Source organism: Dipodomys ordii, unplaced genomic scaffold (assembly GCF_000151885.1).
Source record: "Dipodomys ordii isolate 6190 unplaced genomic scaffold, Dord_2.0 Scaffold164, whole genome shotgun sequence".
NCBI classification, from domain to species: domain Eukaryota; kingdom Metazoa; phylum Chordata; class Mammalia; order Rodentia; family Heteromyidae; genus Dipodomys; species Dipodomys ordii.
Window position 1 is genome coordinate 2418518 of NW_012267380.1, and position 25636 is coordinate 2444153.

At 52.1% G+C, this 25636-nt stretch overlaps 1 protein-coding gene across 3 annotated transcripts in view; it reads right to left on the reverse strand.

The window, feature by feature from the left end:
- Caln1 (calneuron 1) overlaps positions 1 to 25636 on the reverse strand; it is a 148321-nt gene that overhangs the window by 43569 nt on the left and 79116 nt on the right. For all 3 annotated transcript variants that reach the window (XM_013033198.1, XM_013033200.1, XM_013033199.1), the window contains one exon: positions 17076 to 17219. In XM_013033198.1, the coding sequence (XP_012888652.1) occupies positions 17076 to 17219 (144 nt within the window). The remainder of the gene's footprint in view (positions 1 to 17075; positions 17220 to 25636) is intronic.

The following is a 25636-nucleotide window of genomic DNA, read 5'->3' on the forward strand; positions in this document are numbered from 1 at the left end:
GGGGTGGCAGGGGGTGGGTGGGGTGAGGGGTGGCATTCACGTCTGATCCAGAGTACCACAAAAAAAAAATTACTTTTAATGAACTGGCATATAGCATCTGCCATACATTTTCAGTATTTTTCAGCTGGCATGCCATTCCTAACGCAACGTGAATACTATTTAGATCACGTGTTTGGTTGCTCAGTGGAAGAGCAACCTTGTCTTGGTGTTGTGGAGCTGGGAGCAAGTGCAGGCGCTCTACCACCCAAGCCACACCTCCAGCCGTCGTGTCTTCATCTGAACTTGCTTGAGTCTCAGGATGCAGAGCCCTGAGGGCTGAGGGCTGATGTATCCACAGCTTCAGTTGCTGTTCCACAGGTAAGGAAATGGAAGCACAGAGCGGGTGCGTGGGATACAGAAACTCACGGAGACGCTGGTCACTGAATTTCTGTCTGGAATGATCTCCCCTGGCCCTGGTATTCCTGCACAGAGAGCGCTCTAGCTGCCTGCCAGCTGCCGGGTATTGACACCAATTAAATCTAAATTGCTCTTGCCGGTGTAGCTGTTGGGTCTCAGGTCAGCCACTAGAGATCTTACTTAACCATTTAAACAGTAATAATAGAAACCGGGTTTGGTGGTGCCAGCCACACAAGAGGCAGAGAGAAGAAGATCACGGCCTGAGGCCAGCCTGGGGAAAGTTAGGGCAACCTGCCTGAAGCAAAAACAAACAGAAGGCAGAGGGCTGGAGGTGCGGCTCAGGTGCTAGAGTGCTGCCCAGGGCTGCCCCCTCCTCCCCCCGCCAAAAAATATAACGAGTAATAAGAAGCGCTTATGTAAGGCTGGGGAGGCGCCAGGCACCGAGCTCGGGGCCTCCAGGGCAGCACACTGCTATCCCACCCCAACGCCACCATTTCCTCCTCCCACACCACCTTCTCCAGAAACAAGAATTTAAGGTCCCACAGAGAGCGCCTGGCAGAGCTGGTGCCCAGCTCACACTATGGGAAGCCCCATAGTGTGAGACCCCAGACCCCACCATGTACTCCAAGACCCCAGCACACACCCCAGGCCCCCCAGCACACACTCCAACCTCCCCAGCACACACTCCTGCCCTGCTGCACACACTCCAGGTCCCTAGCACATAGCCCTGGTGCAGGTTCCTCTTCCTTCCCAAACTCTGTCAGCTGTCCTGCGTTTTCCTATCTGAGCTAGAGGGGGGCATCCAGTGGGAGGTCAGCTGGGGGAGAGGGACACTGCAGAGCGTGGGAGCTTTGGGGAGCTGGCCACAAGCTCCCCACAACACCAGCTAACCCCCTCAGCATCGTCTCTCATTCTCACAGATGGTTTTTTTCTTCCCCATAGCTCCTGCCACCAGAGAAGGAATGGGTCTGGGTATAATGAATTTCCGAGTCCCCTAAGGACAAAGGCAGAAGCTTCCAGACCGCTGCCCGGCCTGGAGTACGGAATGACTTTTAATTGCACAAATTTCATTTCGCGAAATTGTTTTCTGAATCCTGAGCAGGAACATCACTGCAGAAAGAGTGGGATCCACTCCAAGCAGCCCAGGCCCCTGGCCCTCCCCAGGCGGCCAAACACTGCCATCCACTTAGCAAGCAGCATGAGGCCTGAGGCCTGCCTGCCCAGGATCGCATCTCCCCCCTATATCTCCCCCCTCCCCACCATGGGAGTGGAGAGAGTGAACTTGAAGCAGGGCAGGAAGCTGCAGGAGGGCCTAGATCAGATCGTACAACACTCATCAAGACCAACCTGATAAAACTGTCCCAAAGAGGTGACATAATCATTAAGAAATCACTGCAGAATGAAAGGAATGAACCAAAAATGAGCACTTAGGGGAGCAGGGGCACGTTTTAAGGGAAAGAAAAAAGTCTGTATGACTCTCTCTCTCTCTCTCTCTCATGATCAGCTGACTAAATCCTAGGTGCACAGTGACCCAGGGGAGGGGGCGTGCACAGAGAGGCAGCCAGGAGGCCCAGGTGACAGGTGAGCCAGGCCTCCGGAAGCTGCTCCCCTGCATCAGGGGAAGCCTGGGCCTGGTTGGGGCTGAGCCCCGCAGAGGCTGAGCTGCAGCCATCTGCAAAGAGCCTTTAAAGGAGGGCAGGGGTCTAACACCTGGAAAGGGAGACAGGTAAGCGACACTCCCTTCGACCAGATGTGTGATTACGTGGTTACACCCCAGCTCCAGGGAAGCCCATGAAGACAAAAGGCCTGTGACAGCTGGACGCCGGGACACCAGGACATCAGGACGTCAGGCCCAGCTGTGTGGGCTCTGGGCAAGGAAGTCAGGCACCTGCCCCCTCCCCAGGTTCCCTTCCCATGTCGTGGTCACTGCACCTCACCCTGAGGGCCCAGCCCAGCTGACATACAGCAGACATCCTAGCAGCTGCCAGTCTGTGCCGGCCAGGGTAGGGCATCCAGCCCCTTCTGCAAGTCCTCTAAACAGGGGAGACTGAGGCACCCGGGTTACATATGCTGAGTGGTGCCTCATTTCACACAGTGCCCCCTGAGCAGGGCTCCAAGCTCCCTCTCCACACAAGGAGTACAGGGAAGCGGCGAGGGGGTCTGTCCTTCCTTGGTCCTCCATCCTTGGTCCTCCCATCCAGCATCCTCTGAGCACTCATTACATAGCAGAAACTGCTACCAGATGCTCGCTCAGCAACTGGAACCGTCTAAGAACTCCCATGGGAAGAGAAGACAGCCCACTATCTCCATGCTTGCTGGCACTGGGGATCACAGTTCAAAGCCAGCGGGGCAGGAAAAGTCTGTGAGACTCTTATCTCCAATAAACCACTCAGAAAACCGGAAGTAGTTCTGTGGCTCAAGTGGTAGAGCACTAGCCTTGAGCTAAAGAGCTGAAGGACAGCTCTCAGGCCCAGAGTTCAAGCCCCAGGACCAACAAAAAAGAAAAGAAACCTTGCCTGGTTGTGGAGGAAATGTTGCAACCCCAAAAGCTCCCCCTAGAGCCCGAAGGGGCTTAAGAGCCCCCGGTTTGGTGCTGGTGAGCTCTGAAGCCCACTGAGGCTCTAATGAACGCAGGGATGCGGGTGGCTCCAGGGACTCCCAGGGGGCAGGGCCGGGGCACCTGCAGGAGCTGACAAAGGCAGCGTCAGCTTGAGTTCACGGCAGCAAACTGCATTTCGCATGGCTGTCCACGAATGTTTATCCAAAGCCACTGTGTGACAGCCATTGTGCTGGGCTCGGGTGTCTGGAGGGAAACTGAGCCAGGAGGACAGACATGGAAGGCCTTGAGCCTGTGTCTGTTACCGAGGGGGCGCTGCAGCAGGGGGCAGTGGGGTGGAGCAGGGTGGACTCCATCTCCAAGGGGAGCCCGGCACCAAGGTGTTTGCAGCACCCACAAACGCAGGAGCTCCGCCCGTCTCTTCACACAACTTTCCAGTGCACACACTTAAGTGTGTTGTGAGGACCATGTGAGGCCATGATGCAGTCTCCATATAATATAGTGAGCAAACCACACAGAGGGCAGGGAGAAAGAACAGGAAGGAAAGGTGGGGGGCAGGAAGGAAGGGCAGGAAGGAAGAACAGGGGGGCAGGAAGGAAGGGCAGGAGGGCAGGAAGGAAGGATAAGAAGGAAGGGCAGGAAGGAAGGGGAGGGGCAGGAAGGAAGGGAAGGGGCAGGAAGGAAGGGGAGGGGCAGGAAGGAAGGGGAGGGGCAGGAAGAGACTGCTGAGGCCTGGGCTTGCTTCCATCTAAACACTGGGAACATTTCTCATATACATGTCTCCTTATTCACCTCCTCTGATGTCACTTCATGATCACAGCCAGGCTCCAGTGGCTCACATCTGTAATCCCAGTGACTCACGAGGCTGAGATCTGAGGCAGCCCTGGCAGACAAATCTGAGAGACTCATCTCTAATTAACTAGCAAAAAGCTAGAAGTGGAGCTGTGGCTCAAGAGGTAGAGCACCAGCCTTGAGTAAAAAAGCTTAAGTTCAAGTCCTAGCACCAGCCCCCAAAAAGGGGGGGGGAGAGGATTTCTCTGGAAAAAAAAAACAACCAACTATATAATCTATAAATGAATGACAAATCTAATCCCGAAAGATCCAATTAAAATGCAATCACCAAATGTAAAAATTAAGATTAATTATGATTTTATATAACTGAAAGCTAAACATTTTTAATTTTTTGTGAAAGTAGTGGTCTTTAAAAAAAAAAGGTAGGGCTGGGAAGGTGGCTCAGTGATAGAGCACTTGCCTTGCATGCATGAGGTCCTGGGTTCGATTCCCCAGCACCACATAAGCAAAAAGAAAAAAAGCTGGAAGTGGCACTGTGGCTCCAGTGGTAGAGCGCTCGCCTTGAGCTGAAGAGCTGAGGGACAGCGCCCAGACCCAGAGTTCAGGCTCCACGACCACACACCCCCACCCTCCACAAAAAGGTAATTCATCATTTTAAGTAAAGCTAGAAAGCAAAGGAATCAGACTTAGTAGACTAAAATGCAATTTTCTGAAACGACCAACAAAGTTCTCGAATGAGGGGGTAGAAATCATGTGACTTTTCCCTGTTGCTGAGTGGCGGAATGGGTGTGGTTCCTGGATGAGGACAGCGTGGAGACAAGGTGACAGATCCCAAAATACACAACAAGAAAACTGCTGACACACCTCCCCAGCACAGAGGATGAGCCAGACTTTAAATATGCAACAAGAATAGCTTCCGGCAGCCAGGTACATAGACCACTCCAGGACTCAAACTCACCTTAATACTACAACAGCCAATTAGCACAATGAATCAAACCAACACAGGCTGCATCTCGGGCCATCTCTCACAGGAGGAAGAGAACCTCTCTCCCCGGACTGACCTCAGGGCACACGGATAAGCTTGTTCTCCAGCTCCTCCAGGCAGGAGTCTGGCCCAGGGAGAACTTCTATGGGACAAAGGGTACCCATGGGTGCATCTTGCCTACTCCACGCTTGTCTCAACGCACAGCTTCACCTATGAACGTGACTGCGGAGTGGAAGGAAACAGGCCCGCTGCCACTTGGAGCACAGCCACGGCCTGGCTGGAGCACAGAAACACCTCCACCATCCTTCTCCAGAGCACAGTGGTGTGGCCTGGGGAGGAGGGAGCCAAGCTGGGAAAAACTCGATTGTTTCCTTGGGTAGTTGCAACAGCAACTTAGGAAACTAAACGCAAGACCAGGGAGAGGTGGGGAGCTCCTGCCGTTCCTACTCCCCCTCATTCTGGGCCCTCCTCTGAACTCCCTCCAGGGAGCACACAGTGGGACGGGCAGATCCCAGTCCAGGAAGCAGGCAGCTGGTCTCGCTGTGCCCACCTGGCGGGGCCCTGCCCTGCCTGGCCACTCCAGAATCTCAGATTGTCATCACAAAGCCAGCAGTGACGAGTAGAGATTAAACTAATCAGAGGAGGAAAAGTGATCTGTGTGAAAAAAATAAAACAACTCTAATTTTATCACTAAGAAGGGACACAACAAAGACTGATGCTGGCAATTGTATCTAGGACCCCTTGTGAAGATGGACACATTAGTCCAGGTCTGAGGTGCTGCCCGAGGACAGCAGTCCTGGTGAAGGCGTGTTTGCAGAGATCTCGGCTCTTCCCACATTAATTCATTTGGGCACAATTCTAATAAACACTCCGTGGAATATTTTGGAGGTTTCTTAAGATTATTTGGAAGCATAAACAAGGAAACAACTCTAAAAACAATTAGGGATTTTGTTATATGTAGGGCTTAAATAGGATACAGGTTGACCCATTGTAACAGTGAGATGTACAAGACACTATGTTGAAAATGAACTTTACAATTTTGGGGTGCGGGGGGAGGGAGGCATTGGGGAGGTTGAGAGGGAAAGGATGGTAGGGGAAAAAGAAAGGAGGAGGTAACAATGCTTGATAGGAAATGTACTCATTTCCCTACTCATGTAACTGTAACCCTTCTGTACAGTATTTTTACAATAAAAATATATATGGAAGAAAAAAAAACAATTAGGGGCAGGGTACTGATGGCTCACCACTGTGATCCTAGCTAGCTACTCAGGAGGCTGAAATCTGAGGATCAAGGTTCAAAGTCGGCCCAGGTAGGAAAGTCCGTGAGACTCTTATCTCCAGTGAACCACCAGAAAACTAGAAGTGGAGTTGTGGCTCAAAGTGGTAGAGCGCTGGACCTGGGTTGAAAAGCTCAGGGATAGTACCCAGGCGGTGAGTTCAAGCCCTATGACCAATCAAAACACACAGGGATAGTACCCAGGCTGTGAGTTCAAGCCCTATGACCAATCAAAACACACACACACACACACACACACACACACACACCCCAAAAATTAGGGGGAAAAAAACCTTTAAAAATAATTAAACACAGTGATGCTATATTTAACATTAAACTGTATTAGAAAGCACCAAAGATGTAGAGCCCTTGGGGTGGATAGATGGGAGACGCCAAAAGTTCAGCTGATATAACAAATGTAGATAATTAAAAGAAATGGCAGAGTGGGCTAGAGCAGGCTTCTTTGCCAAACAGTAATGGGAAAGATAAGAATTAGGGAGGAAAAAGATCAATATTGCTTCTCACTTTTTATTTTACTCTCGGGTGGTAGAGATACAAAGTTAGCAGAATATATAGGTTACCGGAAGACTCTTCTAAGCTTAAAAATCAATGAAAAAGCCCAGAGAAAGTAAAAATGCATAGACTTTATGATGCACTCTGCAGGTTAAAAGTATGACTTAGGCCAGGTATGGAAGCTCAGACAGTAATCCCAGCCACTTAGGAGGCAGAGATGGCATCACATTGTTCAAGGCCAGCCCATACTTCAACGCTCAGGAGCCTCCCTGTCAATCACAGTGGTAGACACGGCGGTGCACACCTGCCATCCTGGCTACAAAGGGAGGCAAACGGAAAGACACCACCCCAGGCCAGCCAGGTATAAAACAATTTCCTACTGCAAAATTCACCAACACAAAAAGAGCCATCACAGTGGCTCAAGGAGAGTGCCCGCCTAGCCAGCACAAAGCCCCGAGTCCAAACCCCAGGGCCACCGAGAAATGCTAAAGACTACATTAAACCCTTAGCCCTCAATGAGGAACGCTGTGCCATGAATCTGGCCTTTGAATAATGTTCCTCAACTACACAGGACCCCACTAAAAGATGGATCCCCAGGCTGGAAAATTAATTCACAAAGGAAAATACAACTGTGATGTGTGGAAAAGGTCCAGGTTGGGCAATACAAAATGCATAACAGCTTGCGGCCATGGAGGGCCGGGGCAGTCCCACCAGCCGGGCATGGATTTCATCTGCAGGCTTGGAGCTGGGCCATGGTCTTAGCTGAGCCTCTCATACCCTGACAGGCTCAGGCCATGCAGCCGCCATGGCGGCAGCTTGGTTTACCCTCAGCTTGGTTTACATCAAAATCTCCTCTGTCTTGTTCTTTCCCTTCCACGCCCCTCCCACTGCCTGCCAGCCCTGAGGATGAGATCGGAAGCAGGGGAGCTGTCCCGGCACCCCGAGTTCTACTGTAAAAATCAGCTTGTCACCCAGACAGAATCTGTATCTTTTGTCTCGGTTTTCACTGCACCAATAAATTTGAAGATTTATATATATATATATATATATATATATATTAGTCATGGGGCTTGAACTCTGGGCCTGGGCACTGTCCCTCAGCTCTTCAGCTCAAGACTAGTGCTCTACCACTTGAGCTACCGCACCACTTAAGGTTTTCTGAGTGGTTTATTGGAGATCAGAGTCTCACGGACTTTCTTGCCCAGGCTGGCTTTGAACTGCAATCCTCAGATCTCAGCCTTCTGAGTAGCTAGGATTACAGGTGTGAGCCACTAGCGCCCGGCAAGATTAATATCTTGTTTTCACTCGGCATTCGACCAAGCACCTCCCTCCGGCTCCTACAACAGCACGGTGGTACAGGCCAGTGAGCAATGGGTCAGGGAGTCCTCTCCCCGGGTCCTTGGAGCTCAGATACCTGCAGGTCTGTGGCCCAGGATGTGCGTGGGATTAAACAAGAAGCAATTTCTCTCTGCAAGCCTTCAACATCCAAAGAAACAATTTTCTAAGGAGAGAATCTAGTGGAATCCCGGTGAGCTCTGGATGGGCTGTGGACCACAGTGGACATGTCGCTCAGGAGAACGATGCCAACTATACCAAGGCCAGCCCTGAGATACAGGTGACAATGATGCTGCCCAGATGCTGTCCACAGCCTCTGACCTTCTGTGTCTGATCCTGTCCCCAGACACTGAAGGAGCCAGGGGACGGTGTGGAGCCAATGTGGTGTGGGCTACAGCAAGCTGGGATCATTTGGGGGTGCTCTGGGGGTCTTTGCAAGGCCGTGTGCCCACGCCGGGCAGAGGACCCAGGCTGCCTGACTTCAGAAGATAGGAACTTCTGAAGGGAACTACTCAAGAAAGTAACTTCACAAAATCTGCCATGAAAAGTGTGACTTTGATCAGTGTGCAGTGGCTCACGCTTGTAAGTCCAGCCACTCAGGAGGCTGAGATCTGATTATCACGCCTCCAAACCAGACTGGGTAGAAAAGTCTGTGAAACTCTGATTTCCAATAAACCACTGAAAAGCCAGAAGTGGATCTATGACTTGTGTGGCAGAGCATCAGTCTGGCGTGAAGAAACTAGGAGATAGTGCCAAATCCCTGAGTTCAAGCCCAGGACCAGCACATACTCACGCGTGCCTTTGCTCTCTGTGGACTCTGGGCCATGGCACAGGGAGACATTTTGACATTCTGTATTGAAGCCACAAGTTGAAAATAAACCACTCCCAAACCAGCTGGCTCTTGGGCCAGCAGTGGCTCTCGGGCAGGCTGTCAGCGGGGAGACTGAGTCAAGCCCACTCTTGAACCCTTTCATTGAAGGCTCAGGCTTTCGAGTTGGACATAAACCTGGATGCTAATACTTCTTGGCTTGTGAATATCCAATTTCGCCTATATTTTTAAACTCAAACTTTAGAAATGTATTAAGCAGTCCAAAGACATTTCCGGATACCCAAGACACCCCAAAATTTATTTTTCTCCAACAACCTCTTTGAACAAGCAGGATTGCTCATGAATGGGCATGAAGGGGCCTCTGTGTCCATGTCTCTGGTTCCAGGCCGGGAACTCTTAGCCTGGGTTCTCTTGGGCATGAGCTGCCCCTCAGCTGCCCTGCCTGGGGTAGGATACACCCGCTCCGTGCAGGGACAGAAGCAGGGGTAGATGCTGAGTCCATGCACCCCAAGGAAGGCCCCAGAGCCGAATCACACCCTGACATCCTTGTGATTAGGGAGCCCACACCCCAATTCTAACTGTGGCCCAAGCTCCATGGAAGGAAAAGGCCGTATGTGGGTTCCTGCCTGGACACAGTTCTCCAGGAGCAGCTTCGATTCCAGAGCTACACACATGCTGAGGTTTAGTGCGGTGCTGCTCAGGTTTCCCTACAGCCTCTTAGCGGGCATCTGGGGTGGCTGTCTCCTCCTGCTCTGGGCTTGCTGCCTCTCCCTCTCCCTGTGTGGCTTCCTGACTCCAGATGCCAGCCTTCAGTGCAGGGCCGGGCCGCTGAGCCTCTTCTGCTTACGTGCTGCTCTCTCGGATATTTCGTTGGGTTCATGTGAAGCTGACTCATGTGGAGCCCCAAGAAACTGGAAAGTATCAGGGAGAGACCGGAGGGTGAGGCATCTGCTACAGATCCACCACAGCACTGTTTACAGACCTCCAGGTTCGCTGTGGTTTGCTCACACAGGATCCTGAGCTTCACATGGGCCATGCATGCAGGACAGACAGCTGTGGCATGCCCAGACCAGACACAGGGCCCTGCCTCCCCCACTTCCCAGAGGTCATACAAGCAAACACACAGATGTGATAGCTCAGAAAGCCCATCCAGGACAAACAGAGAGAAATACACACTTGGCCCAAGCCACATGAGAACAGAGGCAAAGAAAACCGTCCACACAGAGAAGGTTCTTTGCCAACACAGAACCAACAAGAATGCCACCAGACATCACACCCTGAAGGATGGAGGGCCGATGGAAGTGGAGCCTCAGGGTTATGGGGCCACAGGGTCACAAAGCCAAGACACCAGCCAGCCCCAGACTGGCAGCCCTCCAGAGCAATGCCAAATAAATACACCTGTCCATGCAGAAATGCAAAGAAACTCACTGTTGGCACAGTGTTCGAAAAGCATGTTTAAAGCCGGGAGTGGTGGCGCACTGTTGTAATCCCAGTACTCGAAGGCAGAGGAAGAAGGTTCCGGAGCTCAAAGCCAGCCTGAGCCGCACAGTGAGACCTCGGTTTGTAAGGAATAGAGGGAGGAAGGCCACAGTACTCGATGTACCCAACTGAAAATGGAGGCAGGTAAGTGGAGGGAGGGTAGGGCCAGGAGAGGTGGGAGACCAGGGAAGGGGTGACCAATGAGAGCACGGCCCTCATAACACACATCGAATCCAGCCCCTGTGTACAACTGAAGATTTGCTTTAATAACCAGAAAATAAATTATAAAGGGGTGTCCATCAGAGAGAGGGAGAGCGAGAACGAGAGAGAAAGAGAGAGAGAGGAGAGAGGACACTAGAAGCAATTAGAAGCATCAGGGATGGTGAATGCATTTGGGCCAGATGAGCTGTTCTTCCCCAATGTTTTTTCTTTCAAGTTTATTGGATGGTGGGAAATAAACGTTGTACCACTGACTGTCGGGGTCTTCAGCGAGGCTGGATAGCACACAGCTAGCGGACTGAGTCCCAAGGTCATCAGACACAAAGGATGGCCCAGTGAAGACGTAATTAACAACACGCCAAGAAATACATCTTGAAACCCAGATGGCGTCACCGGAACACTCAACCAAACATTTTTTTTTCTGCATTGATAAACGATGTCAATTCTACACCATCCCTCCTAGAATATAAGAAGAGGAAGAAAGACTTCTCTCTTTGGCTAGTAAAGCTAACGCCACTCTGATACCAACCCAAAGACTTTGGAAGACAAAGCAATGCATTAGAGCCCAGGATTTCTCAGGCACCTAGACACAAAGGCAAAGCATGTTGCTTTGTTACTTTTCCTAGTTTACGTTTTTTTATGTTATAGTTTAAGTAGCTGTGACACTTTAAGGGGTTTCAGTTCAGCGTGTCCATTTCTGCGCACAATCATCTTGGTCATGCTACCTCTTCCACCAAATTTTCTTTTAAACCCAATTCAAGGTCCTGTAGGTTGAATGTGTCTCCATGCACACATGAACCACATGTGTAAATATTTATGGAGCCATATTTATAGGACCACACACTCCAAAAATACCAGCCGTACTGTGTGTTGTTTAACATCTCCAGTGAAGCATGGTGTGGTAGTGCAGGTAAGTGAGAGACAGAGATAGGAGGATCACTACCCGAGGCCAGCCTAGGCAAAAATGTAAGCCCTTCTCTGAGAAGACAGCTAGTGCACCTACCTAGCCAGGGTGAGGCCCTGAGTTCAAATCTACCCCCCTCCTTGAAAATAACAATGAAAACAAAACAAAAAACCCAAATCTTAAAGTTTCAAAGGAAATACGATCTTGGGCCTCCTTTCTCCGCAGCACTGAGGAGTGGGGCTCTGCACCCCAGAGCTGTGGGGACTTTCCCCATGGCACCTGAGGCAGTGCAAGCAAGGGTCAGGTCTCCCCTGCAAGCCTCCTGGCCTAGAAGGGACAGAGGAACTCGTACGCAGCCAGGAAGGGCTGGGGATGGCCAGCCTCCTGCAGCCCGCGCCATGCGAGCTTGTCGGGGTCCTGGGAATGAGGGGAGGCCTGAGTGGCCCCCAGATCAGTGCATTGCATACAGCAGGGCTACAGGGGAGTCCACCCCCAGGTGATGGAAAACCTGAGCTGGGGAGGAGCGGCCTCGGTGGCGGGAGGCGGCCACGGGCACAGGGCATAAATGTGGGAAGTGAGGGAGGACTCACGTGGGGGTCTCTCCAGCCCCGGGGTACGGCTAGACACAGGAGATGGGAGTAGGAAGAGGGAGGGAGGAGAGGGAAGGGGCCGGTTCATCCCTCGCCTGGGCACCCAAGGCCCCTCCAGGCTGACACACCAGCATGGCAGCCTTCCCCAGCACCACCAAGCACAGTGGGTTGGCATCTCACCTCAAAAGGCAGAGCCACAGCTGCACCGGCGCCTGAGCAGAGCCAGGGCGTGAGTGTGGGATCCCGCTGTCCTCTCCATGTTCTGCCCCCAACAGCCAGAACAAAAGCATGGATACTGCCTATCCCAGCCTGCTCACACCCCTGGGAAGCTCTGGTCCACCCAGATCAGGTGGGAGACGCTTGAGGTCAGTGGATTCCGTCAGGAGCCTGGGCCAGCTGGGGGCAAGGAGCCAGACCTCATCTTGTATCACTGCCCAGCCCCTATTGCCTGTCTCCCCCAGATAAAACCTCCGGGGATGTGTGTGCATGTGTGTATGTGTGTTCATGCATGTATGTGCATGTGTGTGTGTGTGTGTGTGTGTGTGTGTGTGTGTGAGCAATGCACACTAATAAGCCTGAGTCCAAGGAACAGATGACAGGGACAAAAATGTGTCTGTCGTGCAGTCTTGGCTTGGGACCGCAGACAAGAGGGCAAAGCCATTGCAGCAAACCCCTCCCCCCTCAGACCCCATGCTCGGTGCCTGACCCTCATCTCTCTGAGGAGACTAGAAAAAGGATCTTGGAACCCTCCTTTCTCACCCAGCTTGGCAGAGCAGCCCAAGGCTTCTAGACGCTTCCATGGAAACTGTGCAGGTAGCCGGGTCCCTCAGGAGGGCATGGGTGCCACAGCACCTGTACCTATGTGATCTAGGGAGGTGTCTGCCCCTCACCTCACCCGCCAGTGTCCTGTTGCTCTGTCCCCCTGAGGACTGGCAGGGCACATGTGTGGGGACATTGCAGCCAAGGGTTTGTCTGCAGAGTGTGCCAGGAGGAACAGGATGTGTGTATGCGTGTTTGTGTTTATGGTGTGTGTCTGTGTGTGTGTGTATGTGTGTATGTGTGCCCAAAGCACGATTCTCTGTAGCTGCCCTAAGGAGAAAACAAATTCAACACAGGCCACAAGGAAAAGAGACCTGAACTCCGGATGTCTAAGGAACTGAGGGAGTGAGTCCATTGCCAGTAATGAGCCCCAGCCTGGCCCTGGAGGTGGGTGGGGAGTGAGTCTCCACCATCCTGGCTACTGAGCTGTGAAGTCTGTGGTCTCCTCAGTTTCTGGGACTGGAGCCCCACTGAGCCAACTGGGAGGCTAAGAATCAGAGGACAGTGGCTGGGGAAGAAAACCCACAAGACCCCTTCTCAGCCCACAGCTGGGTGGTGACATGGGCTTGTCACCCCAAGTTATGTGGGAAGCTGTGATCAGGAGGCTCAGTCCCAGTAGTTGGGATTACAGGAGTGTGCCACCACAGCCGGCCTCATAGGTCAACAAGCGCAGCCCTTTAAAACAACAAAAGGCCATAACTCAAGAATTTCCCTACCAGGTTGTTCCTGAGCATCCTGGGGAGGATTTTCTCAGATTTATGGTTAAAATCAACAGTTGGGGCCAACTTCTTGAAAAAAAAAACCTACATTTTGGGAAAATTAAGCTTAAATTTTATATATGAATGAAAAACAAATAGCAGAAATTACTTAAGAATGGCAGAGTGCAACACTAAAAAGAGTTAAATACACAGGCAAAATAAACACTTCAAATCTGGCCATAAAATTGGAAGTATCTTTAAAATTGAACATAATGAAAGTCATAAAGCAGGTAGGGAGCATGGACTAAAACGAGCAACGAAAAGCCAAGGGGAGGTGGCGCGCCGTCTCAGCTTCTGTGGAGAAGGAGCCACGGGTCTGCGCCCTCCATCCCGGCAGCCACACTCGCCGGCAACGCGAGAATGCACGTTCGAGGCTCGCCAAATTCTCCAGCACTTGAAGGTGAGGGCAAAATCAAGCTTTTTAAGGTGACATTGACATTTCCTGCTTTCTAAACGCTTTATGAAATGGCCTCAGGGAAAATCAGACATGATCACGACCTGTATTTGGCTAGCAAGCTGCAAGCCTCCAACTTACTTCAGTGTGAATAAGATTCAAAACTTTTTATCTTTCCAGAAAAAAGCTCCACATCATGTAGAGAGCCAAATGCATAAAACATGAGTATTCTTTAAGGAATTCGCTCTGTTTCTCTTTCCTATGCTGTTTATCTGGGCAGTAACACTTCCATCCTTAATCACATACACTGTCTTTGTTAATTGATTGCTTCTCTATTTTTTGTGGTTTGTAAAGAATGGGTGTCTGGGTCTATTCCAGGATTTAGGGGGTTAGTTTGTAAGTCTCCAAGTGGGAGGTGGTGATTCTTATCCAAATTGTTGCTATTTGTTTCTGGCTTGTTGTGGTAGGCAGATAGTTCTGCACATGCACCATCAACACACAATTTTTTTGTGCATCCATGCACACACACACTCACACTCACACACACACACACACCATGGAGGGCCAACTGGCTGTAGCCAGGAGAGAAATGAAGACCCTCCTGCTCCCCCGATCCTGCCCCCCAGGAACTGTGCAGCTGAGCTACTGTTCTGGGTGCTGTCAGGCTCACATACCCAGAGTCGCCTAATGAAAACCTTGTGTGTTGACCCAGCACACACAGACCAGCTCAGGCTAATTCCAGCCAGGCCTTGGGCTGAAGGTAAAAGGAACCCCAGAAAGATAAGGCTGTGGGGGCCAGACTCACTTCTAGTCATGGCCAGGTGGATGGACAGATAAGTGGGTGGATAAATAGATGGAGGAGGGAAAGGGAAGGAGGGAGGGAGGGAAGGAGGGAGGGAGGGAAGAAGGGAAAGAGGGATATATAGATGGATAAAAACTTGGAGGGGGGAGGAAAGAGGGAAGGGAAGGGAGAAGGAAGAGAAGAGGAAGAGAGAAGGAGGAGGGGAAGGAGGAAAGAAGGGGAGTAGGGGAGGCAGGAAGGAGGAGGAAGTGAAGAAGGGAAGGATGGAGTGATGGAGGAAGGACTCAGAGTAGGAGGGCTAGAGTGAGGTGGGAAGGGGAGCTATTTGGGTGGATGACAGATGGATGATTGATGGGTGAATGGTGGATGGATGGATGATGGAGGATGGGTGTTGAGTAGTTGGATGATCAATGGATGATAGATGGTAGATGCAGGATGGTGGATGGTAGATGGTGGGTGATGGATGGAAGGTGGGCAGATGGGTGGACACCCCATGGTCATTGCTCCTGCTGCCCCTGGTGGCTGCAGGTATAATCTTCTTACACTCAGAAGCCTAAGCTTTTTCCAAAATACGTTTTTTCTTTTTTGCATTATCTCCACAAAAGCATCCCCTGTGGACCCAGTCCACACAAGCTGAGAGCGGGTAAAGTAGAAGCACATGTTGCTGAAATGAGAAAGGAAGGGTATAACTCGATCTTAACTCTTTTTTGGGTGGGTCCGGTCATGGGGACTGAACTCTGGGCCTGGACGCTGTCCCTCAGCTCTTCAGCTCAAGGCTAGCGCTCTACCACTTGAGCCACCTTCCCAGCCCATCGATCTTAACTTTTTAACAGAACTGCTCCAAGGGCCCCACTATGAGAGGGGTCCTAAAAAGCATTCACCAAGGTGGGCACTTGAGGCCCACACCTGGAATCCCAGCTACGTGACACTGGAGACGCACACCCACAATCCCAGCTACGTGTCAGGCTGAGGTTGGACAGACAGCAATTCAAGCCCAGAGGGGAGAAAAGCTTTCAAGACATCCCAACTATCTGCCGGGTGCAGGGGTACACGCCTGTCGTTCTAAGCTAAAGAACCAATTCTAACAAGAGCCAAGTCCACTCCGGCCTGCAGAGACACCTGGTTGTCAGAGTCGGGAGGTCAAGTCCAGGCTGCAGAGCCGTCCTGCTCTGACCTGAGCACGGAGCGGCACCGCTGTACTTGGCAGATTGCCGAGGCCTTCATCATCACTGAGTTGCTGTCCTTCAGATAAACCCACAGACAACGGGAAAGGAAGGCTCATGCCATGTGAAGGTCCACATGCCATGCATGGATCAGCATGCACCATGCACAGGCCAGTGTGCCAACACAAGGGTCAGTGTGCCACACGCAGGTCAGCGGGCCATGCACAGGCCAGGCTGCCATGGGCAGGTCAGTGTGCCACGCATGGGTCAGCAGGCCACACGTCCCTCTCCCCACCACAGCCCAGTCTCATCCCCCGAGGTGTGCCGGCCCTGCCTGCTGGTTCCCAACACACATCATGCTCCTCCCAAGCCAAACCATGGTCCTGGCCTCCGAGCTGCTTGCACAGCAGGAGGAGCTGTGTTTACTAAAGGAGAGCCCCACGCTTGGCGCTTACCCAAGCCAGGGTTCAAATGCCAAGAGGTGCACACCTGGTTTGGGACAGATCTTAAGTCTCTTAGAATAAGACCCAGGCACAGTGGCTCACACCTATAATCCTGGCTACTCAGGAGGCTGAGGTCTCACAGTTTGAAGCCAGCTCCAGCAGGAAAACCTGTGAGGGTCTCATCTCCAATAAACCAAAAGTAACATGGTGAAAAGTTGTAGAATACCAGCAAAAGCTGTGGGACAGTGCAAGGTCCTGAGTTCAACCCCAGCACTAGCACATACCCACACACATATACACAAAAGAATTTCAGAGCAAGAAAGGATCTTAAGGCTTTCCTAAGGAAGCCAAGCATGAAGGGACATGCCTATAATCCCAGCTACTCAGGGGCAGAGGTAGGACAATCACCCTCTGAGGATAACCAAGGCACAGAAGCAAGACCCATCGGGAAATTGAGTTACAAGTAACAGGACTGAGTCACCATTCAAGTAGAGGGATTGCCTGGCTTGAGCTCAACCCCTTGTGCCATAACAGAAAGAGAGGAAGGGAAGGGAGGAGGGGAGGGAAGGGGAGGGGAGGGGAGGGGAGGGGAGGGAGCAGGTAGGAGCCAATGGCTCCACAGCCTGACTAGCACCTTGGTCACCCCATTTCTATAACAGTTCTGAAATCCCTACCCCAGGCTGGGACTCTGAGGACTGTTCTGGAAAATTCTGCTCCAGGTTTCCATCCCACCCAGGACCAATTGAGGCAGGAGCTGAGCCCTGGACCCCACACCACCCGCTGCCCCGCATCCCCCCGCCCCGTCCCCCACCCCTGCTCACCATCCATGTCCAAGCGCTGCATGATGATGGCCAGCTCCACCTCGCTCGGCATGTACCCCAGCGAGCGCATGGCCATGCCCAGCTCCTGCTTGGAGATGAAGCCGTTCCCATCTCGGTCCAGAACGCGGAAGGCCTCCCTGATTTCTGGAAGGAAAGACAGAGTCCTGCGGTCACATGGCTGTGCTCATGCCCAGAAATACTTGGTGATGGCCTAGAGAAAGCCAGGTACCCACAGCGATGCCTCTGAAGACTCCCACCAGGCCAGAGGGCCCAAAGAAAGAAAAATGCAAAGACAGGAAATAGGGAGTGGAGGGAGACGAGGGACAGGTGGGACCGAACAGGGGCCCAGCAGCCGTTGTTTCTGCCCCAGAGGGTGAAGCCCTGCAGTGCGTCCAGGCTCCTGTGTTCAGGGCTGGGTGCAGAGCTTTCCTGACCTCGGTGGGTCCTGATGCTTCTAATTCCCCCGCTGACTGACAGCGGTGAGCGACCTCAGGTCAGAGACAGCATCAGGATGCTGGAAGCATCTTGGGCTCCCAGTGCAGCAGAGACCCCATTCGGTTACCAGCAAGACCCCGTTTACCTCTTGCCACAGGTCAGCTGCAGAGCCCCCCACCCCCACCCCAGTCCCTTCCTCCAGGTCTTGCAGCTCAGTGTTGCCAGCCCCATTGCACAGTGCTCACCAGACTCCATGCAGGGGCTGAGGGGCAGCAGAGGCCAGAGCTTGAGGGAAGCTCCCCTGACCTTCCATGGCTTTGCCTGCCCACCCCCACCGCCCCACACAGGCCCAGGTGTGGTGGCTGCCAGGGCCCCCTGCCTGGCATAGCATTCCATGTCATGGGTCGAAAACAACCCATCAGGTACCACCAGGAACCCTTCCTGCACTCCTCCCAGGAGCCCCAGCCTCTTGGCTCTGCCCGTCCACACCCTGACTCTAAGTCCCCCCAGGAGCCCCAGCCATGTGGCCCTGTCATCCATTCCAAGTCCTGGCGTTGCTCCAGTGACTTGCTCAGGACCTGTTACCGGACCCAAAGGCCCAGCGGCCCACCTCGGTTCAGAGTCCCATGGCTACATCAAGGTAGGCACCCTAGGGAGCCTAGGCTGGGGCATGTGTTCTTTCCTGAGACAGCTTCTGGCAACTTCCCATTCCTTGGCCTCATCCCTGCCCTTCCGCTCCAGTCTCTACTTTCCCTCTTCTGCCTGAACTTCCCTCCCTCCCTCTTGTGGGGCCTTGGGGACCACTGTGCACCCACGACAGTGGCCCCCCATCTCAAAAGCCTCCATCACATCCCTGAAACCATCTTTCCAAGGTAATGTTTACGTGTTCCAGGGATCCAGACTCTTGTCTTCATTCTTGTTGTGTTTCTCCCCAAGATTCTTCTGCTCTCCCTCCCACCTGAACAACCTCCCATCCCTGGAAGGGCAGATCAAGGACACGAACTCCACAAGAACATCCTTGGCTCCCCACTGCCCCGTTGCTGCCCCAGAAGTGGCCCCCACGGAAATGTGTCTCCACCATGACACCGGAAGGCACCTAGCAGGCAAGGGTCTGGTGGCACCAGCATCTCACATTTACAGCAAAGTACTGTCGGGGCGCTTGCACACCAAACCCTGAGTGTGTGGGCACGTGTGGGATGGAGCCGCAGGCCCACATGTGCCTGTGGATGGGGGGGGGTGGGCAGAGCCAGAAGTGTCCATGTGCCAGTGTGTGAGAAGAACCTGAGCTGGCCGCTGGGGTCCTCTGGCCTTCAAGCCGCTCCACCCCCTGCAGTGGCAGACACCAGAGGTCTTTAAGAGGAGGACAGGAGGCCCCAATTCTCCCTCACCGTTCACCTGCTGCCTGGACTCCTTCCTCCCCCATCAGTGGAGTAAGAACACGTGGCAGCCCACGCCCATGGGGACATCTGTCTTCATTTCAGGTTTGGCCCAGTCACAAAGCATGCCTAAGAGTCTGCGAAGTGTCCTATGTCTTCCTAGCCAGTCCCAGTGCCCTGAGAAAGCTGGAAGCCACTGCCCGGCCACCATGGCCCCACGCAAGCCAGCTTCAGGGCCCTGCAGGACACAGAGCAGATTCCCCACAAACTCTGTGAGCCTGTGCCTCCCTGGATGGCCCAGTCCATATGGGGGGGGACAACCTCATGCTCCCCATCTGAGACACAGTGAGGTTTGATCTCTTTCTAACAGCTGCAAGTTTGCTTCGGGGCTGGGACAGAGGAGAACATGCCAGATCAGGCCACATCCACGGCTGGGGTCCTGTGTGGCCAACAGATCGGGCTTCAGTCTCTGTGTCCTAACTGTGGGCCCCCCAGGGTAAGTGCCTTGTGTTTGCATAGAAATGTCAGTGTCCGGCTTCCAGGAGAGAGCGAGACAGACAGAGAGATGGAGACAGAGACTGTCTGTAGAAGTAGATACTAACTTGGTTTTCTTTTAGAACAGCAGACAAGGAAGAAAACCAAGGTACTAGTCTAGGAAGCCATGCTGAGAGAGCATAGCAGAGGCTCCGTCTTTCTAGGTCAAGGAGACCCCAGCACACCCCAGGCTTAGCAGCAGGAGAGGGTCTTGCAGGCCGGAGACACAGATGTGTGAGCTTCTCATTTTACTCTTAACAGCAGCACAAGGTGCCCAGAAAACCAGCAGGGGGTAGGGAGGTAGGCATGCCCTCTCCTGGCTGCAGCCCACGAGGGACACTCAGAGAGGAGATGCAGATCCAGCCTTCAGAAACGTGATGCCTGCAATACCCTGTGCTTATCCTGCCTTTTGTGAAGCCCCTTGTGCTTCCGTGACGTGAGCCTGCTGTGCTCTTGGTCTTTTGCTCAAGTGTACTTTTCAGTCTCTTGAGACACGTGACTCCTTTCTCAGCATGACAGATTCCTTTCCCACGCGTCGGCTGAAGTTCAGACGCCAGCCCAAGTCAGTGTCAGTTGACTAATAATCTAGCTTTGAAGATCCGCAGAAACGTACAGTACAGTTTGCTACTTAAAATTAGTACTGAGGGGGCTGGGCAGCATAGCATATGCCCGCCATCCCACCCAACTACTCAGGAGGCAGAGGTAGGAGGATTGGGTTTGGATGCCAGCCTGGACAAACACATGAGATGACATCTGAGAGATAAACTTAAGGTAAAAAGGGCCTGGAGCCTTGCTCAAGTGGTAGAGCACAGGGCCCTGAGATCCGTGTCACCACCACTGCCAAAGGAAAAGCAGTAATGAATAACAGTAATTTCTACTAACTCCATCCCTGTTAGACACAAAATTCATTTATTCTCCACTGAGGATTCAAAATCTATTAATTCTCCACTGGAAGATTCAAAACCCATTTATTCTCCACTGAAGTGTATCCGTAGGAATAATGCGAGTTTTATTCTTGTTTTAATAGGCGACGGGTCCGTTAATGAAAAAGATGATGGGTTCTGTTGATAGAGATCACAGAGAAGCCACAAAACTGGAGAGATGAAGTTCAGCGAGACAATTATTAAAAACCTAGCCCAGAAAATGTAAGGCGCAGCCCTGGAGGTCTTTATTGAGAGGAGACAGACAACATGGCTGAAGAGGGACCAGGGGTGGCGAAGTTCAAAGAACCAGAGCGTGGCATGATGGGATGCAGCGAGCTGGGATCAGCTGGCCAAGGCTCTGCCCTCTGGCCTCCACCAGGCAAGCCAGGAATTAGTGGAGCATGTGTGTGTCCACCTCCGGCCACCGCCTTTTTCTAAATAAAGTTTTATTGGAGCATGGCCATTCCTCTACACACTGTATGGGTTGCTTGCTGTCTAGTTCTGTGCACACCGCACGTGTGGATGGACCCGCATGGTGTAGACTCTGGCCCACATGAACACTCTGGCTTTGGAGGCTGAGGTCAGTGGCACTTGCTGTAGGCCACGTGGGGGATGGGGGGGTCTTGGTGATTTTAAATTAAAAAGAAGAACCAGATCCATTTTTAAATAAAAAACCCTGACAGCAAGGTGACTAAAACTAGTGTGATCATTCTTGAGTAGCTGCCTTCCTTTTGTTTCAGTTTTGCTATTTGTGGGGTTTTATTGGGGGGGGGCATGCCTTTTTTGCATACTTTTTTTTTGGTAGGTCCTTGGGCTTAAACTCTGGGTGCTGTCCCTCAGCTCTTCAGCTCAAGGCGAGCTCTCTACTACTTAAGCTACAGCACCACTATTGGTTCATAAGAGTCTCATGGACTTTCCTGCCCAGGCTGGCTTTGAACCATGATCCTCAGATCTCAGCCTCATGAGTAGCTAGGATTACAGGTGTGAGCCACCAGCACCTGGCTGCGTACATGTTTTTTTTTTTTTTTGCCGGTCATGGGGCCTGAACTCTGGGCCTGGGCGCTGTCCCTCAGCTCTTCAGCTCAAGGCTAGTGCTCTACCACTGGAGCCAGAGCGCCACTTCCGACTTTTTCTGTTTATGTGGTGCTGAGGAATCAAACCCAGGGCCTCATGCTTGCAAGACATGCACTCTACCGCTGAGCTACCTTCCCAGCCCCTGCGTACACGTTTTTAAAGGACCTCTAACTGATCTGAGTGGCCGGAGACCCCAGATGAGAACTAAGAGGGGCCCCAGAGGTAGGGCCACAGGAAGAGGAAGGAGAACCAAACCAAGGGCAGCAAGGGCTGGTGGCAGGGGAGGGAAGGTGGAGAGGGAGGGCGTGCACAGTGCAGCCTCACATGACACACTCCATTCAGCAACCTGGCTTTGTCTGCTGGCACAGTTTCAAAGGACTGGTGAATCTGCCCTCCAGGACCACTGCCATAAATGCCAACTCACTGTGCTTCTGCCTGCTCCAAGGTCCCCAAGGGAGGGACCCCGGCCCCCAGGAGGGGGGCCTAAGAGACCTGAGGTCCCCAAGGGAGGGACCCTGGCCCTGAGGCCGGTCCTGCATCCATGCTTCTGTTATCAGAAGTCTTTTTTCAGCAAAGGATTTTAGAAAGCTTAAGAAAGCTTAAAGAACTGAAGATTTACTCAGAGGGAATGAAAGACTCTCTGGAGTTAAGGAGAGCAGAAACTCACCGTGAAAAACCCTGGAGGTGGACTAAGACTTCAGAGCAGGGACGGGCTGAGAGTCAGTCAAAGTCAGGGGGGCTGGGGTGAGGGGACAGAGCAGGGGGAAGGGAGGCTGGGCACTCGAGGCCATGGACTGGAGGCTGTGCACATGGAGACAGGGAAAGGAGGCTGTGGAGTGGAAGCAGGGAAGAGAGGCTGTGACTGGAGGCGAGGAAGGGAGGCTGTGTACTGGAGGCTTACAGTGGAGGCAGGAAGGGAGGCTGTGCAGTGGAGGCAGGGAAGGAAGACTGGGAATGGAGGTGGGGAAGGGAAAGGCCCAGTGCTCGTGACCACTGCCTCAGGCTGGCCCCTCCCTGAGCCTGAGCGACTGCACAACTCATGATCCTGGCCCTTGCATCACCTTGGGGCCAAAGTCACATCTTCAGTTGAAAAATGAAGCCCAAGTCTTTCCCTGGCTGCTCTTCTAAGAAAGAAGACTCCAGGAACACATCAGGGGGTGACATTGTTAGATCATCGAGGATACATGGCCCCTTCCCTTTGTTCTCCCGCCATGCTCCCCTGGCCTTCCCTAGATGTCACCACCCAGAGTCTGTAGCCAGGTAACTGGCACACTGGGGGGAGTGAGCACTCCCCCAGGCTCCCAGGTCACTTCCTCTTTCTCTGGGGCCCTGCCATGCCTCCTCAGACTGTGAGAGGTTCCCGGGATCTGGGGTCACTTCCTCTTCCTCTAAGGTCAAGTCCTCACCCACCCCATCACACCTCCTTGGGCCATAAGAGGTTCCCTGGTTCTGAGGTCAGATCCTCTGAGGCCATGCCTCCCCCTACCCTCTCCCTAGATCATCAGTCTCCTCCCCCTCTCCCACTACACACACACACACACACCTCATCTCTTGCAGCCAGCAGTTTTCTCTCTCCTGGATAAACTCTTCTCTCCCTGAACCACATAGTGGTCTCCTTTCCCAAACCTTACATAGGGTCCCAAGAGGGGACAGTGTCAGGAATCGCTGGACACCCCCTCCCCGCCCCTGCCACTCTAAGGTCAGTTTGCTTCCTGGCTGCCCCTCCTCAGACCCAAACTGCTGAAAGCCAAATGCACCCCACCCTAGATTTCTTGCCTTTGCCATTGCTGGCTATGTATTTGATATGGTACCACGCCAGAGGGACACACACACGCACACACACACATATACACACACACACATACACGCCTCTTTTTTGTCAAGTCTCCTTTCAGGGACACCTGAATCGAGAATTCGACTCTCAGCTGGAGAGACTTCGGGTGATAGGGCCACCTTCTACCTGATGCTTCTTCCTCTGCACTCACCAGACCCCCTCCCTAACTCGTTTCTTATTATACTCCCTAGATGCCCTCCTGCTGAAGGACTCCATACAGCCAAAAACAGTTTCAGCCAACGCAAGGGTGAATGGCCAGAGGTTCTCTATGTCCAGGCTTTCTTTATTCTCCTCGCTTGTCCTTCCCTCTGTCTGAGGCAAGAGCCTCCCAGGCATCTCCTCCAGAAAAGTAACTGTCCTTGTCTTGTAGCAGTTCAATGTACTCTCTCCCTGTCTCTCCCTCCCCCCTCTCCCTCCCTCCCGCACTCTGCTTGTGCCCTTGAGAATGAGCTGCAGACCAGGTCCTGGGGACTCCTTCTAGGTTCCCTCTTGAAGGCTAGCCATCCTGGGCTTGAATTCTCTTAGCTAAACCTGCCCCACCCTCTAGAGCACCCATACTCAATTAGGGTGTGCCCCTGCCTTTCTGCTTGTCTGTCTGCTGTTTGTCTACTTGTCCGCTTGCTTGCTTACTTATTCACTCAATAAAGTTCTGCCAAGTTTCCTGACTACTATGGCTTGTCCAAAAATTCACCATCATGGCCACGTGGTGGGTTTTCCTGCAACCCCCACTCTTCTAGCAAGTGTTCAAAGGTCAATTTGTATGCTAATGTGTCTCTTTACCAAAACTGTTTTAAAGTTTTTCTAAGGTAACCAAGATTTAACTAGCTCCACAGGCCAAAAGAAAGTTCAAGTAGTTTTAAACTCAAACCACATGCAGCTCTAAGGTAACCAAGACTTAACTGGCTCTGCAGGCCAAAAGAAAGATTGGGCAGTTTAAACGTCAAGCCGCAAAGCTCATCGGATTTGGGTGCAAACAAATGCTTCTAATGCCTGTAAGCCAACTTGGACACAAAGCTGACAATGGTTTCGATCTTAATTAGTATCGCAAAATGCTACATCAGTTAAAAATTAACTAGATTCTTAATCAGTTGCTGTTTCAAAACTCTCATCATTTCCAGTATTGAGTTTTGTCATTACATATTTTACCCTCTGCAGCATTTAGTCAGACCCACAGAGAGATCAACAACTCTTACAAGTTTTTTTTGGGGGGGTCCAGTCGTGGGGCCTGAACTCTGGGCCTGGGCGCTGTCCCTCAGCTCTTCAGCTCAAGGCTAGCACTCTACCACTTGAGCCACAGCGCCACTTCTGGCTTTTTTCTTATGTGGTGCTGAGGAATCGAACCCAGGGCCTCGAGCATGCAAGGCAAGTGCTCTACCACTGAGCCACCTTCCCAGCCCTCTTACAAGTTTTTATTGGTCATATTTAACTTCTTTTCTTAACGAGTTCCAGGTGAGCCCTGCTTAAAAATTATTTCTATTGATCTCCTTGTTGCTTCAATTGAGAATAAAAAAGGTTTGATGGCAAAAAAGTCATTCATCTGTCCCCCTGCCCCTCCAATGTGAGATGTGCCATCAGTCATCTGGGACATGCCATCCCAGCAATGAGTACCTAGACCCCCAGGACAAAGCTAGTCCTGGTGCGAGAGATCATGGAGAGAAGAGGGGATAGCGTGTCAGATCCTAAATGGAGTCATTCTATGCTTCTCCTTTCAAAACTAACCAGAGGAAGGAGGTCAAAAGAAAATAGTTACTAAGCCTGCCTATCTAATCTTCATACTTGTCTTTCTTCTAACTGGACAGGAACTTATATAATGACTCAGGACAGCTTGCCTCTGTTCCTTCCTGGGTCTCCAACCATACTCCATAGTCCAGTTACAGGGAATGATTAAGACCTCCCATCCATTCTTAACCACTCCAATCTAGCCCTAGCTTCTGACTGGTTATTCTTAGGAAGTCAGAGACATGATCCACCAACTCCAGAGCCACTTGGAACACAGGAGACAGGAACTAGCCAGGTCATCCAAATTTTCTTTTCCTCCATGAATCCTTCTGCTGTTTGTGTGCCCTCCAATAATGGTTTTCCTTTTTCTAATTGTTCGTAAGACTTTCAGATTTCATCCAAGGACACATACGCGTGTTTGCCACCAAGGAATTCTTGCTACTGCCTCCTCCCAGAGCCCAGGACATCTCCACCTTCTACCTCTAACGTTGATGCCCCTTGCCAGCAGGAAGCAGCCAGAGAATCATTGCCCCTCTATAACTATCAAAATGCTGGAATGTTAGGTCTGCCCGAGAGAAATGGCCCCTTCCCTTTAGTCTCCCTCTGTGCACACACATAACCCTCTCCCTAGAAGTACCAGCCCAGTACCTGTAACCCAGCTAACTG